Source organism: Vitis vinifera, chromosome 13 (genome assembly GCF_030704535.1).
Source record: "Vitis vinifera cultivar Pinot Noir 40024 chromosome 13, ASM3070453v1".
Taxonomy (NCBI): Eukaryota; Viridiplantae; Streptophyta; class Magnoliopsida; order Vitales; family Vitaceae; genus Vitis; species Vitis vinifera.
In genome coordinates this window covers 21,747,075-21,762,468 of record NC_081817.1, presented here as the reverse complement: position 1 = coordinate 21,762,468, position 15,394 = coordinate 21,747,075, and the positions used below count along the sequence as shown (strand labels likewise).

Sequence of the window (15,394 nt, the reverse complement as noted above, 5' to 3'; positions counted from 1 at the left end):
CTTGGAGATCATTTCACAGAAAAGTGGCATGTTCACAGACCATTTTTGAAGCTTGGAGCATTTTCGCAGCGGGGGGTGGATTTCGTAGAGGAGGGGAATTCTCGCAGCCCATTTCGTAGCTTAAAAGTGATTTCGTAGCTCATAGGTGATTTCGCAGCCATATCGAAGCTTGGAGATCATTTCATAGTCATTTCAAAACTCAAAAGTGATTTCGCAGGTGTATCGCAGCTTCAAAATGAGGGGAATTGTGCTGAAAATGGCACTCGTGTGCCAAAAAGTGGTTTCGCAGCTGCGAAACACCCTTCCAAATGGCGTCTCGGCTGCGAAATTCTCGCTCAGCTTTGCGCACTTGTCTTCAAACGACCATAACTTCTTCATTTCACCTCCAAATCATGTACCGTTTGAAGCGCTGGACTCCTGACTTCCCAAAATTTGAAACGAGATATCATATGCATAATTTGAGCTCCAAGAAGTGCTTCAAAAATGTGTCCAACAGTAGCAAAATTGAGGTGCGACATTTCCGCTCATGGTTTGCACAGTTATCTTCAAACGACCATAACTTTTCCGTTTCAAATCCAAATCGAGTACCGTTTGAAGCTATGGACTCGTGACTTCCCAAGCTTTCAAATGAAATATTGTATGCATAATTTGAACTTCAGGAAGTGATCGAGATGTGTCCAACAATTGCCGAAATGGGGGTGTGGTTGTGAAATTGGGATTTTTCACGTTTTGGAACTTCGCAGCCGTTTCGCTGCTGCGAAATGAGGTTCACTGTGCTGCGAAATGGCACTCGTGTGCCAAAAGTGCTTTCGCAGCCGCGAAATACCCTGCGGAATGGAGCTTTGGCTGCGAAATTGGGAATTTTCACGCTTTGGAGCTTCGCAGCCGTTTCGCAGCTGCGAAATGAGGGTCACTGTGCTGCGGAATGGCACTCGTGTGCCAAAAGTGCTTTCGCAGCCGCGAAATCCTCTGTGGAATGGGACTTTTGGTGCGAAATCAGGCTTTACCACTTCGCAATGCGTTTCGCAGCTGCGAAACAGATGCTCCTGTGCTGCGAAGTGGCACTCGTGTGCCAAAATGGGTTTCGCAGCTGCGAAAATTTTCGCAGAGACTTCTACAGTATTGCGGAATGGTTTGGAAACAAAATGCCGATTTCGCAGAGGCTGCGAAATCTCGCAGACCCCTGTTTTTCCCCTGTTTTCGCTCCGTTTGACTCCGATTTTGCTCTGATTTTGCTCCGATTTTGCTCCGATTTTTTTCTTCAATTTCTTTGCAATTCCTCTTGATTTTGATCATCCAAAAACCTATATTACATCAAAACAAATTAGAATTAAAGCATTGAAATCAAAATTAAAGCATTGAAATCAAAATTAAAACAAGTAAAAAGCAAAACAAAAAGATATGGACTAGTTAGTCTTTTAAAAAGACTAAGTCCATAAAAAAATTTGATCCTGATTTAGCTTGCCCGGATCCCATATGAAGTTTGCATCCCTCCCTTGAGACGTGATTTGTATGATTTTCCCATACAAAGCTTGGAAAAAAGGTGGAGGCATGTGTTTCTTCATCAATTCTTCCTTGATGACTATCCTCTGTGATTTTTCATCTATACCAAAATTATAGTCATCTTTCTCTATGCTTTTCCCCTTTTTCTTTCCTTTGATTTCCTCCCTCTTTTCTTTCTCTGTTTCATTCTCTACCTTATGCTCTAGCTTGCATGTGGGCAGATCAACCTCTTTACCACTCCTCAGAGTGATCACTTCTTCAATTTCCTTCACCATTGAAGATTCTCCCTCCTTAGCCTCCATTTCATGGATACTCATGGAATTTTGACAAGGTTGAGAAGGAGAGTTTTCTTTCTCTTGCACTATGTTGAGGTTGGCAAGCCTTGAGATTGAATCTTGGAGAATATCTAACTTTTGAGATAGATCATTTTGCATTTCATCCATCCTTTTATTCAAAGTACTCTCCACTCTGTCAATTCTTTGATTGATTTGAGCATTGATGGCTTCTTGCTTTCTAACAAAATCTCCCACGAACTTGCTAAGATTCACCATAGCTTGTTCAAGGATTGAGGCTTGCGGAAGTGCTTGAGCAGGTTGCTGATACTGAGGTGGCTGTGGTTTCCAAGAGAAATTTGGATGGTCCCTCCAATTGGAATTGTAGGTGTTGCAATCACCAAACATTTCCCTCTCGGATGGAATGGTAGGACACTCATCCACCAAGTGCTCATATGATCGACAAATGGCACAAGGCATAGCTTGCAATGGTGTTTGAGAGATGGCTTGCACTTCTTGCATCTGGTTCATTTCTAGCTCATTCAATCTCCTTTCCATAGCTGCAATCTCTGCCTTCATGTTCATACCATCATTCAAAATATACATCTCACCCTTAGCTTTAGGTTGAGACGTCATTCTTCCCATATCTCTAGCATTTGGTTCACCCCATTCTCTTGAAACTTCAGCCACATAACTCATGAAGTTCATGGCTTCCTTTGCTATGGTATTCAATATGGCATGCACAACTAGCAATTTGTGAATTAAAAACAGAGAACACAAAAGAAAACAAAAGAAAAACAATTCAAAGAAACAAAATTAAGGTAAACTAAAAACTAAATAAAAGGTATACTAAAATATGAACAATAAAGAAATAAAAAGAGTTAGCAAAAGGAAAAGAAAAGTCACCAAACTTGTGATGAAGATCACAAGTACTCTTAAAAGGTGATATCATTGTAAAGTGGCACCATACCCGGCAACGGCGCCATTTGATTCGTCCCTAGCAGCGGTAGTGGCAATGGCACCATTTGATTCGAGGTTTGATCCCCGGCAACGGCGCCATTTGATTCGTCCTTAGCAGCGGCAGTGGCAATGGCACCATCTGATTCGGGGTTCGATCCCCGGCAACGGCGCCATTTGATTCGTCCCTAGCAGCGGTAGTGGCAATGGCACCATTTGATTCGAGGTTTGATCCCCGGCAACGACGTCATTTGATTCGTGCCCAATTGGTGTCTCAGCTGATTCGTGTCCAGCTGGTGTTCCTTGATTGAGGGAGTAATCAACAAAATTTATAACCTATTACACCATATATTAGGGTAGCAAAGACAAAGCTACTATAGTATAGTGGCTCTAGGATCGTTCACTGAGATGGGTTTTCACTTTGCAAATGATATTAATTCAAAGCTGAATTGGTATCTTTTCATTTCAAGGTTAGCTTTAAAAGAAAACATAAAGATGTTTGAATGAAAAAGGTTTGGATTTAAACTAACCAAAAATAGTAACTGATTTTACTTACAAAGAAAATATGTTTCTTGGAGTTCAAATCACTAGGCTCAGATTCCTCATACAAATAGGGAGTTCCGGTCACTTGTTTATTTTCCTCGCATTAGAGAATTAACATATAGTTCCTTCTCCAACCGGTGTTGTACAGATGCTTCCCATTAATGGGTTCAAACACTAAATCCCTCTCACTGATGCAACTTGCAATGGTTCATGCCTCTCACGAGCACTTACCATTCAAGATGATCTTTAACCTTGGATTACCCGTCAAAAGCTCGCAAGAGATAACTAATGGATGTCTCCTTGGAGTCCAAAAGCTTACCAAGTGTTGGCTATTCTAGAAAATCCTACTTTCAAGTCACCTCCCAAAGGCTCGCAAGGGGTAAACTAGTGCATTTCCATGATTGGAAATCACTTGCCTTACCAAGTGTTGGCCCAGGTGATTTAAAGGCGTTTTAAGTTAACTAAAAAGATAAAAACCATTAACGGGTTACACTTTCTCTTCATTAAAAACTAAAACAACGAAACTTCCAAATTATGCATGTGGAAACTTACCCGGCTTTCCTCACTCCAAGAGACAAAAAGCTTAGCCTCTCATCCTCTGTGGAAAAATCCTCATAATTTGGTTGGCTAGAAAATGAAAATGAAAGAGAAGACAAGAATATATATGAAAAACAGAGCAAGTGCTCTGTTCCTTGATTCTATATATGATATATCTATATATTACATACTTCCCCCAGCGTCTCCTGAGAGTGTTTACAAGAGAGTTTATATAGGAAGGTAATTTACCCTTCCTTGGATACTTCCTAGCTAAGGAATTACATGAGTGGTTGAATACAAGGAGAAAATGGAAATTTAGACACAAAAATCTGAAGAAAAATATCTAAAAGAGTCGGTGCAAAAATATCGGGAAGCTCCAGGAACATTTCCCAGGTGAAAAATGGTGTCTGCAAGATTTCGCAGACATTCAAGAGGGCTGCGAAATATTTTCGCATCAACAAGTTAAACTTGCAGGGCTGCTAAGTTGGCTTCCACCTTGTGGTGTTTGGCTTCCATCGCGGCGTGAAACTTCAGGAGGAAATCCACAACACTGTACAAAAAGGCTGCGAAATTCTCGCAACAAAAGGCTGATTTCGCAACACTTTAGAGTGATTGACTTGCAGTGGCTGTAACTTCTTCGTTTCAACTCCGAATCGCACACCGTTTGAAGAATTGGATTCTTGACTTCCTGAGCTTTGAAATGGTATATAGAATGTAGAAAATGGACTTTGGGAAGTGCTCCAAAAGTGCAAAAGAAGACTGCAGCTAGCTTTCCTCTGTTTTCTTCACTCTGTCTTTCCTCTCTCCTTGCTTCTCTCCTTGCATACTTTGAACGACTTTGGCAAAGGGATATGGAGCTCCAAAGCTTGGTTCTTCATGAATTTGAGCTCTTCATTGCTTTGCCATGGATTCCAAATAACTCTCCTCAATCTTGGATTGTTTTGGTGATCAAATTACTAACAAAAACACCAAAACTTACACAATTTGATTAAAAATGATTGCAAGGGTCCTTAACATGTTAATTGAGTTAAAAGGCAATAACTAATACTCAAAAGTGTTTAAAAGGATTAATTACAAGCTACAAAATAGCACTTTTTGAGTAGTAATCAACTGGTGCTTTCTCTGTCACCGTCGTCAATGACCCCAAAGTTCCTGGTTGCCGCCATCAATGGCAACCAACCGCGCCTTCTTCCATCCGACCCTGGTTCTCCACTATTGCCACCGCCTTCTTCTTTCTTGGTGATGTCGAAAGGGAAGGAAAAAGAGAGAAAGAGGGAAAGGAAAGGGAGATGAGGAGATTATCGACCGAAGAAAGGTGTGAGTGGCAGCCGATGATGATGCCGGCCTATCGGTTTCACTAGGTAGGAAGGGAGGGAGAGGCGGATGGTGGGTACGAGAGGGAAAAAAATGGGGCAATCTCAGTACAAAAAATACAGCCAGCTTAGAGTGCATAAAAAAGATATAATTTTTCACATTAAAAGTTGGTTTTCTGATTTCATAAAGTTGGGTTCCTAAAAGTATATATTTGCCAAATGGCCCCATCAAAACACAAGTTTCTCAAAAAATAAAATAAAAAAACAATAGGGGAATAGGGGTATGGTCGTGGGATGAGGGGTATGGGAGGAGAGAGAGAGAGAGAGTGGGTGGGGTAGTTGGAGAGTAGGAAGAGAGAGGAAAGAGGAGAGAAAAAAGAAAAATAAAGTAAAAATAAAAAATAAAATAAAATAAAATAAAACATAATAATAATAATAAAATACAAAAAAATATACAAAATAATAAAAATTAAGATTAAAGGGTGAGTGGGCCAAAAAACACATGTAATTGGGATTTAAAATTTATTGACAAAATTGGGCTCAAAATTAATGTAAAAATAAAATTAGAACAAATTTTGGGGTCTACAGTGTGCTATAAATTTTTGAAAATCAACTTTAAAAAAACTAAAATATTTCTTAAATAGCTCATTTCTCTCTCTAGATATGTAATATATATTTTATACTATATACATGATTATCAAATATAGATGATCATCCACAAGTTCCCACAATATGATAAATTATCATATTTTATAGATTATAAAAATCTTAATTTGTTAAGGTTATGTTTGGTTTTTGGAAAATACTAAGGAAAGGAAAGGAAAATAATTTTTTTATGTTTGGTTGTTTTATAAAAAATATCAAAGAAAATCAAATATAATTAAAACTAGTTAAAAACTTATGTATTTTTAAATTATTTAATTTTTATATAGATGAGTTAAAATAAGTAAAATAAGTTTGGATTAATAAATAAAAATAATTTATCAATTTTTAATCTATTTTTTATTTTTCTTCACTTTTTTTCTTTCTTTCTATTCTTTCTTTGTATTTTCTTTCCCTTGGCATTTTTCTAGGAACCAAACATAGCCTAAAAACTTCTCAAGAAAAACCTAGTGGAAGAAACCCTAGTGAAGAAAAGAGTAAAATATTTTTCAAATATTGACCATTACGATTGTTTCATTAAAAATCTTGTTAGTAAAATTCAATGGGACAAAAGTTAAATGAACAAAAAAAGAGTGCAATATATTATCACTATATTCATATTAGTATTCTCCTTCTCATATAGACATAGTTATGATTTTTTCAAAACTCAAACCATTCATATTAGTATTATATATATATTTTTTTTCAGAAGGATTTTTTCTATTGAATTTTTATTAATAAGGTTTTAACAAAATATATTTTTATAATCATCCAAATACGAGTGTAATAGAAATCTTGTAAATATGAAATATTATCATACTGTGAAAACCTATGGATGATTATCCATATTAATATATTTTTTTTTTCTAACTATTTATAAAAGAAAGAAATTTGTTAATGAAATGATATTCAATTTTCAGTAAGCATTCTATTTTTTTTTAAAAAAAAAAAGTTTCTTCTCTTTCTACTTTCTCATATTTTATGATAACTAAAAAAAATTCAATAATTTTTGTAAAAGTTTTTTTTTATAAAATTTCCAAAGAATTCTATTTAAAAGTTTTGTATAATCTTGTAATTATTCTCTTTTAAATCATTAAACACAAAGTTGATTATGAACAACATGGCATGGTGTAACCTTTAACAACATTTCATCCAAACTATTCCTAGGTTTTCAAAAATTTAAATTTACTTTTTTTTTCCATAAAGATAATTAATATTTTGGAGTCGACTTTGGCCATGTTTTCTGAAACTTGTTTTTAAAAACTGTTTTTTATTCTTTAACTTAAAAATTGTTTTTAAAAACAAGTTTAAGAAAATATAACCAAACAACCCATGTTTTCCTTTTATTTTAAAAAACTGATGAAAACAATTCCTACTTATTTTCTAAAAATTATTCTCTATTTCACTTTGTTTTTAAAAATTGTTTCCGATCAAACAGTGTTGGAAAATTTTAAAAACAATTTTACGTTTTTTAAAACATAAAATCGTTTTTAAATCACACGACCAAACATACTCTTAGGGCTCGTTTGACCATGTTTTATGAAACTTGTTTTTAAAAACTGTTTTTTTCTTTAACTTAAAAACAAATTTAAGAAAATATGACTAAATGAACTCATGTTTTCCTTTTGTTTTAAAAAAATTGGTGAAAGCAACTCCTACTTATTTTCTAAAAATTATTTTCTATTTCACTTTGCTTTAAAAAATTGTTTCTAGAGAACAACAACCAAACAGTGTTAGAAACTTTTAAAAATAGTTTTTTGATTTTAAAAATAAAAAATTGTTTTTAAATCATACCAACAAACATGCTCTTATTTTTCTTATTGTTGTAAAAAATTACCTAGTTAAAAGTGTTTATATATATATATATTTTTGAAAATTCAATGGGCATGTGCACAGTGCGTTTGACCTTATCATATTTGGCAACAAGGAGAAGGTGATGACAATTAGGTACCGACTTGAAACGCTTAGCTAAATCTTACCATATGGTTTCTAAGACGTAATCAATCCACGTATCTCAAATCGGCTTTCGTGGGTGTTGCCAAGAAAAGTAGCGTTTATATCTAGTAAAAAGCATGTCACATGAATATAAAGGAACAATAGTTCCATATTTCCACAAAAAAAAAAAATGTTGTCATTAATAGAAGTTGTGGGAAGCTTCCCTCTACGTGTTCTTCATAGGCTCAAGACCTTTTGGTTGTCCAAGATAAGTAGATAATCTGTTTGGGAGCAATCCGTTTGGACCAAGACAAGCTCTGTCTAGTGTAAGAGGAAAGATAGGTTTCCTTTTTCCCCAATGCCAGATGGAATGGACAGACCAAGCCGATTGGGGACTTTCAGATGGAAAAACCAAGCCAATAAAAAATTTTAGGCATTAAGCGAATGATTAACCGCCACCAATGCCTAAGCAACAATCAAAACAACATTTACACCCAAAAATCAATGTTCCTCAGTCATTATGAGCAATTAGTGACATTGACAAATGTAAATGTACAATCAACGACATGGTCCGGGATTCTTGCACGACAAACAATAAATGGCGCCAATCAATAGCTCTTAGTTGGTATGATTGTCCAATCCGCACTAAGATAATGACATTGGCTACCTTATTAAGGCATAATATCCGCCACGACGACAATCATCAACGCAAGAAAGTCATAAATGCACAATCAATGTTGCAGTGATGGCGCCATATGTTCTATAAAAATCCCTCTAGAAGCATGAAAAAAGTACGCACGCACATAGCTATTCAAAAAGTTGGATTCACTCTCACTAGATTCTGACTTAAACTTCGGAGGGGCGTACCTAGATCACCTGTCCAAACATCCTTTTGTGCAGGGAAGCAATCTGTCTAACTATATTGAAGTTAGATGGGTCTACATCCAAGTGGTGCAATACCAATAGAAGTGTCATGGATGTCAGTTTGGTCTTCATCAAGCCTTGTCGACTTAGGCATCGGGGAAGAGACATGGATTTCGCTCCACCCATGTACTAGGTGGCATTTAATGCATTTAAAGGAAAAAGGGAAATATCAAGAAGAAGAGAGATCCTTTAATTGGACATTACACAATCACTTGAGCCTTATCATTTATCCATTCATTGAAGAAAACCTATCAACATTGATCCATAGACCCTATTTGTTAACTATTAATAGCTTTTGAAAACAGTTTTTGTATAATAAAAGTCAATTTGAGAAGCTAAAATGTTTTTAACTTATTTTTAATATTTTTTAAATATGTTTTTAAAATAATTTTTTATATCAAGTACTTTATTTTTAATCATTTTACATGCTTGTATAATAATTTTATAAAACAACCTAAGAAAATAACAAAAAACAACTAAAAGATATTACGTGAAAACATCCTATTTTTTGTTCTTAAAAAAGAAAATAGTTTCTAATTGTCAAACGTGTTTTCTTGTATTTTTTTTTTTTTAGAATAGAAAATTGTTCTTGAAAATAATCACCAAACATGCCCTTAGCATTTACTATTTTCAGATATTAACACTATATTTTGTTTCAAGAAAGTTTGAGAAACAAACAGGAAAGAAAATAGAAATGAAAAGTAAAAGAAAAGAAAAAATGAAGGAAAATAAAAAATAGATTTAAAATCAATAAATTATTTTCATATTCTATTTCAAACTCATTTCATTTATTTAATTTTTTATATAAAAATTAAATAATTTTAAAATATGTTAGTTTCTTATTAATTTTAATTATATTTAACTTTTTTTTCATATTTTTTTATAATAAAATCAAATATAAAAAATTTATTTTCTTTAATATTTTTTTATTTTCTAGGTATTTTTCAGGTGATGTTGTTTAAATACATTTTTTGTTTCATATTTTTAAAAATAAGACATTTAAATAATTTGTATATAAAAAATAAAAAATTTTACATACTTTTTATGGATATAAATTTTATTCTTAAAAATTAATTTGAAAAATTTTAAACTTGGAGGTATTTTTTTAATACCTTAATTATTTTAAATAATTTATTTATTTTTTTAATATAAGTTTCTAAATGTTCTTATAAATTATAATTATTATTTGTTTTTAAAAATAAATAATAGAAAAATATAAATAAAAAAATTAGTATATCAGTTTATACATATCATGGTTCCATTTATTTATTTACTTATTTTACTTTTAAAATAAGCATGCTTTGTTTTTTTTTTTTAAATATTTTATTTATATTAAGTATTAAGAGATAAAGAAAAACTGTCATATTCCTTTTACCATTAAAAAAAAAAGATTAAATATTTTGGTTTTTTTATTAGATAAAAAAATTTCAAAAATATATAATAAGTCAATAAAAAAATAAAAAAAAAAAAAAATTTAAAATCTGAAAGCAAATCATTTTTAGTAAAAAATAAAAAACAAACAAACAAATAAATAAATAAAAATAAAAAAACACAAGTGTGTAGCCAAATTTTTTTAGCTTTAATCATAGTTTTAGTTCTTTTAAATGTTGGGAGATATGATGTCTAGTGTCAAAATTATTACTAATTACTTTACAATCAACGAGATGGTAAACAGAAGGTAATAAATTATGTATGTATTCGTCAATAAAGATAATAATAAAGTGATGTGTACTTTATTCTTTACTTTTAAAGCTAATAAATTTGAAAACACTATTAGAGTATAAGACTAGACAATATTTTTTCTCATTTTATAATAAAATTAAAAATCTCATATTTCCTTTGGGTAATGTATGATTGCATGATTTCCCCAAAATACAACCCTTAGAGCGGACACTCAAAAGAGGGATGGACAAAAGAAGGATCGAACTAAGTCACTTAGGATGTATGGTGTCACAGGCGAAAACTACCGATATTTGGTGTGTGCATGTGTGGGTTTCTTGATCTAATCTTGTGTCAGTTTTAGAAGGCTAGCTTGGAGGGGTGTTTAAACGCCGTGTAGACATGAAAACTTGTGTAAAAAAGTCATGCCTATGATAGATGGCTTGCACCATTTGACCTAATCCTTTTTGTATAGATGGATTTATACATATTATAAATATATATGATAAAATATTTTAGAAATTATAAATATTTTTTTTTATAAATTATAAACATCTTTTATAAATTATACATTTTTTAATATATTATATCATATATTATTTAAAATAAGCTAATTTATTCATATTTTAAATTCTTAAATTATGTTTATCGTTTTCAAATATCACAAATTATATTAAGTCTATATCAATTTTTTTAATAAAATAACTGCATATTATTGCTTTTTATATCATTTTTTTTAGTTTTTATTGATATTTTTTTTTATGAATTTTGATTAATTTCAATATCATTCCTAAAAAATTTGATAGATATTCATCAATATTGTTGTGTTTTTAAGTTCTCTAAGAAAAATAAATAATATATATATATATATATCTTATTATTATTTTATCATGTCTTAAAGTTTTTTTAAAGTTTTTTAATATTTTCACGAGTTTTGATAAATTCATTTTACGGATATTTTATATCTTGATATATCCATAAAATTATATTATCATATATATATGTTAGAACCGATATTTTCATCATCGACTAATTCTTTATTATATCCCGAAAAGCAACAAATAAAAAGGAGAATGACAAAATTTATGTATTTACTTGGAAATGCATACCTGAATATAACTTGACTTGTTTTTTATGCCGTGGTTGGACAAGGGCTGTCATAAAAAATCAATCAGATCATCCAGGTCATTATCAGAGTTGCTAATTAAGAAAAGTAGTATGGATATTTAGAAAAGAATCTGCCTTATCAGCAGGAAGGACGAGTAGGTTTTGTATCCAGAAAAAAAAATAAAAATCTGTTGTTATGATTAATAGAGGTTAGGTATGTATAGTGGCTGCCGACTTGGCGCCTTACCAAACTTACAACATGAATCCTTTGAACTTGGCCATTATCAGTTGCTATCCGCAGTGGGGAACGATACATGGACTTGGCTCCACATTTGTGTTATCCATGCTTGCATTTCACACATTTCAAGGGAAAGAAGAAAAATCTTAAAAGGCAAAATCTTTAGTTCAACATTGACCCTTGGAATTCACTAATTCTATTCAGAAAAAGAAAAAAAAAAAAAGGAAAAGAGAAGACCTTTATTCTTATATATATTGTACCTTATTGACAACATTTATTATAAAAGATTTGATTTTTTTTTTTTGGGTCATGTTTAGTAAATGTTTTTTAAAAATGGTTTTAAAAACAATTTTTAAGAAAACTATTCTTTAATATTTTATAAAATAAAGTCTATTTAAAATTTTGAAATATTTTTAATATATTTTTAATGTTTTTAAATGTATTTTTAAAAATACTTTATTTTTAATTATTCTACATGCTTATATAATTATTTTTTTAAAATAACCCTAAGAAAATAAAAGAAAACAATAGAAAACAATTAAAAAATATTTCCTGAAAATTACTAATTTTTTTATTTTTGAGAACAAAAAACAGTTTTTGTTTTCCAAATGTATTTTCGTGTTTTTTTTTAAATAAAAAATTATTCTTGAAAACAATTATGAAATAGCTCCTTGTTTTTGGTGTCTTTTATATACATAAGATAAAAATGATTTTTTTTTTCAGGTTTTTTGTATAACAAAAAATTCAAATAGTAGGAAATTTTGGCTTTTTTATTTATATTTTTTAATAAATAATTTAACCACAATCATTAATGAAAGGCAGAATAAACCTTTTTTAAAAAAATTTTAAATTTCCTATTTTAGTTAGGTCTAAAAAGTAAAAAAGAAATAACTAAAAGGAAAGAATGGGAAAAAAAAAAAAGAATTGGAGAAACATGATCTGAGAAGACTACAAATAGAAGATCTAAAATTAATTGGACCATTGTTGGGCCATTGGATAAGCTTTTATTTCACCAACCTCCTTATCCCTTTGCATTCATGTAACATCTGGCTGATTGGTGGGGGCATTGATGGATGCATTGACCACTTTTCCATGCAAAACAGAGTCACACACCATATCTATATCAGCTTCAGACCTGATTGGCATCTTCCCTCAAATGTGTGGTTATGCTTGTGTATAAGAGATATGTATCACCCGATATCGTATGTGCTTATGAACATGGAAAATATTGTTCTTTTTTTTATTTTTTATTTTCCCTTCGCACCGTACTTGCATGATAGAACTTGACCCATGCAACTCACAAGATTCCTATGTTTTTCCGTGAAATGAATGAAATAACTCTTGCCCACCTTATGGAGTATTAAAATAAATCTTCTATTTTATAATTTGAAAAATCAGTTGGATGATCAGTTTGTCACACTTATATAATTTCTTTTTATCCAAACTAAAAGGGAAGATATTTATGGGAGGGACTAATTGCTGCGGTTATGAGTCTACTCTGTTGAAAATTGGATTCCGTGGAAAGAGAATGATGCCAAAAAAAAAAAAAAAAACCAAAGGAAAGTATCCTATGAAGAACAAGAGGAACATGACAAAGGTTCTTGTGCATCTGCTGAATGGATGCAATTCGCTTTCTATGTTCCTGAAATGCATGACACCATTATGGTAGCTATACCATATTCTGCATATATAAATGTCGGTGCTTATTGCCTTCTTCTCATGCCAATCTCTTCTACACAACCACTACAATGTCCATAACCCATTCCACTAAAACCCAATCAACAAATGATGAGGAAGAGCTGAGTGATGAATTCAAGGAACTTCTTCTCTCTCTTCCCAAAGAGAGAGGTTGGCGAACTTCTCATATCTATCTTTACCAAGAGTTTTGGTGCCAACCCAAGGAGATTCAGGCAATCATCAATTTCCAGCAACACTTCCAAGCCAGAGACTCTGACCTCATCCTTGTCACCATGCCAAAATCAGGCACAACATGGTTGAAAGCCATGGCGTTTGCTGTCCTCAATCGGAAGTCCTTCTCAATCTCAAAGAACCATCCTTTGCTTACGTCTAATCCTCATGATCTTGTCCCTTTCCTTGAGTACAAGCTTTATGCCAACAACCAGCTTCCTGATCTCTCCATGCTTCCTCAGCCAAGGCTCTTGGCCACCCATGTTCCATTTTCATCCTTGCCAGCGTCTATCAAGAATTCCGACTGTCGGATAGTCTACTGGTGCCGAAACCCTCTTGATACTTTTGTATCATCCTGGCACTTCCTTATGAAAGTGAGGCCAGAAACTCTAGGCCCCATTTCCATAGAAGAAGGCTTCGAAATGTACTGCAGGGGGGCTATGGCGTTCGGTCCCTTTTGGAAGCATATGTTGGAGTACTGGAACGAAAGCCTAGAGCCACCCAACAAGATGTTGTTCATGAAGTATGAAGACGCCAAAGAAGATCCTGTCTTTCAGTTAAAAAGGTTGGCAAACTTTCTAGGAGTCCCTTTTTCTTTTGAGGAAGAAAGGGAAGGGGTGGCTGAAGAGATATCCAGGCTGTGTAGTTTTGAGAACTTGAAGAATTTGGAGGTGAACCAGACAGGCAGATCCATCGGATACTTCGAAAACAAGAACTTGTTTAGGACAGGTGTGGTGGGGGATTGGGTCAATCATTTAACACCTTCCATGGCAGGCCAGATATTCCAAATCATGAAAGGAAAATTAGCTGGTTCTGGCCTGGAATTCAAGGTGTTTTAATTTCCAGGACAACCAATGAACATGGCCTGCATGCCATATCCTTGCTCTTTTATTCAATGTACTGCTATAAGTATGTACTATGATTAATCTTAATGTTGGAAATTTCTGTGTCCGTGTCTGTGTCTGCGATGATAACGTACTGAGACAGTCTACTTCAAATGTACGTTCTGCGATAAATTGCTTTGATGATATATATTAATGAAATTTAACCTAACTCGACCCAAACCTAACCTGATTTCTCTTCGTATCAATGAAAATTTCCCTAAAACATGTGGAACCATAATTCGGTCAGGTTTAACCCAACTCAACCCAAACCTAAATTAATTTCTTTTTATACCTTTAAAAGTTTCCTTAAACATGTAGGTGTGAGTTCAATCTAACTCAACCCAAACTTAACTTGATTTCTCTTCATATCAATGAAAATTTCCTTAAACGTGTGGAACTATAATTCGGACAGGTTTAACCCAACTTAACCCGAACCTAATTTGACTTCTCTTGATACCTCTAAAAGTTTCCTTAAACATGTAAGACTCTAATTGGGGTTGATTTAACTTGACTCAACCCAAACCTAGTTTGATTTCTTATGGTACTCTTGAAAGTTTTCAGTCTCTTTGAATAAACATTTTATTTTACAAATTTTTATAAATCAATTTTATTTGAATTAAGGTTTTTCATTAAATCATCTATCTAGGTTCTATCATTTCAATAATGAGCCCTCAGTTACCCATCATATTTGACTGCAGTGAAGATAAGCAAAAGAAATCCTGAACTGATGAGGATTAACCTATGACTGAATAGTTGCAATACTCGAATTTTTCAGAATAAACCTAGGGTTTTGGTGTCAAAATTTTCTCATTTTTGCAAGAAAATGGTAAAAGAAAAAAGCAAAAAGATAAGTCCCAATTATCACGTGTTTCTTTTTAATTGAGCTTCAAAGGATTAAATTAGTCGGCAGCAAGAAACGAATCACAACTCACGATAAAAAAAAAATTGTGAAATAAGGTTAATTTAATTAAG

At 32.7% G+C, this 15,394-nt stretch overlaps 1 protein-coding gene across 1 annotated transcript; it reads left to right on the top strand.

The window, feature by feature from the left end:
* The first annotated feature begins 13,230 nt into the window (after positions 1–13,230).
* On the top strand, positions 13,231–14,489 carry LOC100250472 (cytosolic sulfotransferase 15). The gene has a single exon (XM_002265101.4). It carries the CDS (start codon positions 13,379–13,381, stop codon positions 14,375–14,377), a length of 999 nt encoding a protein of 332 aa, XP_002265137.1. The 5' UTR covers positions 13,231–13,378; the 3' UTR covers positions 14,378–14,489.
* Positions 14,490–15,394: the final 905 nt, after the last annotated feature.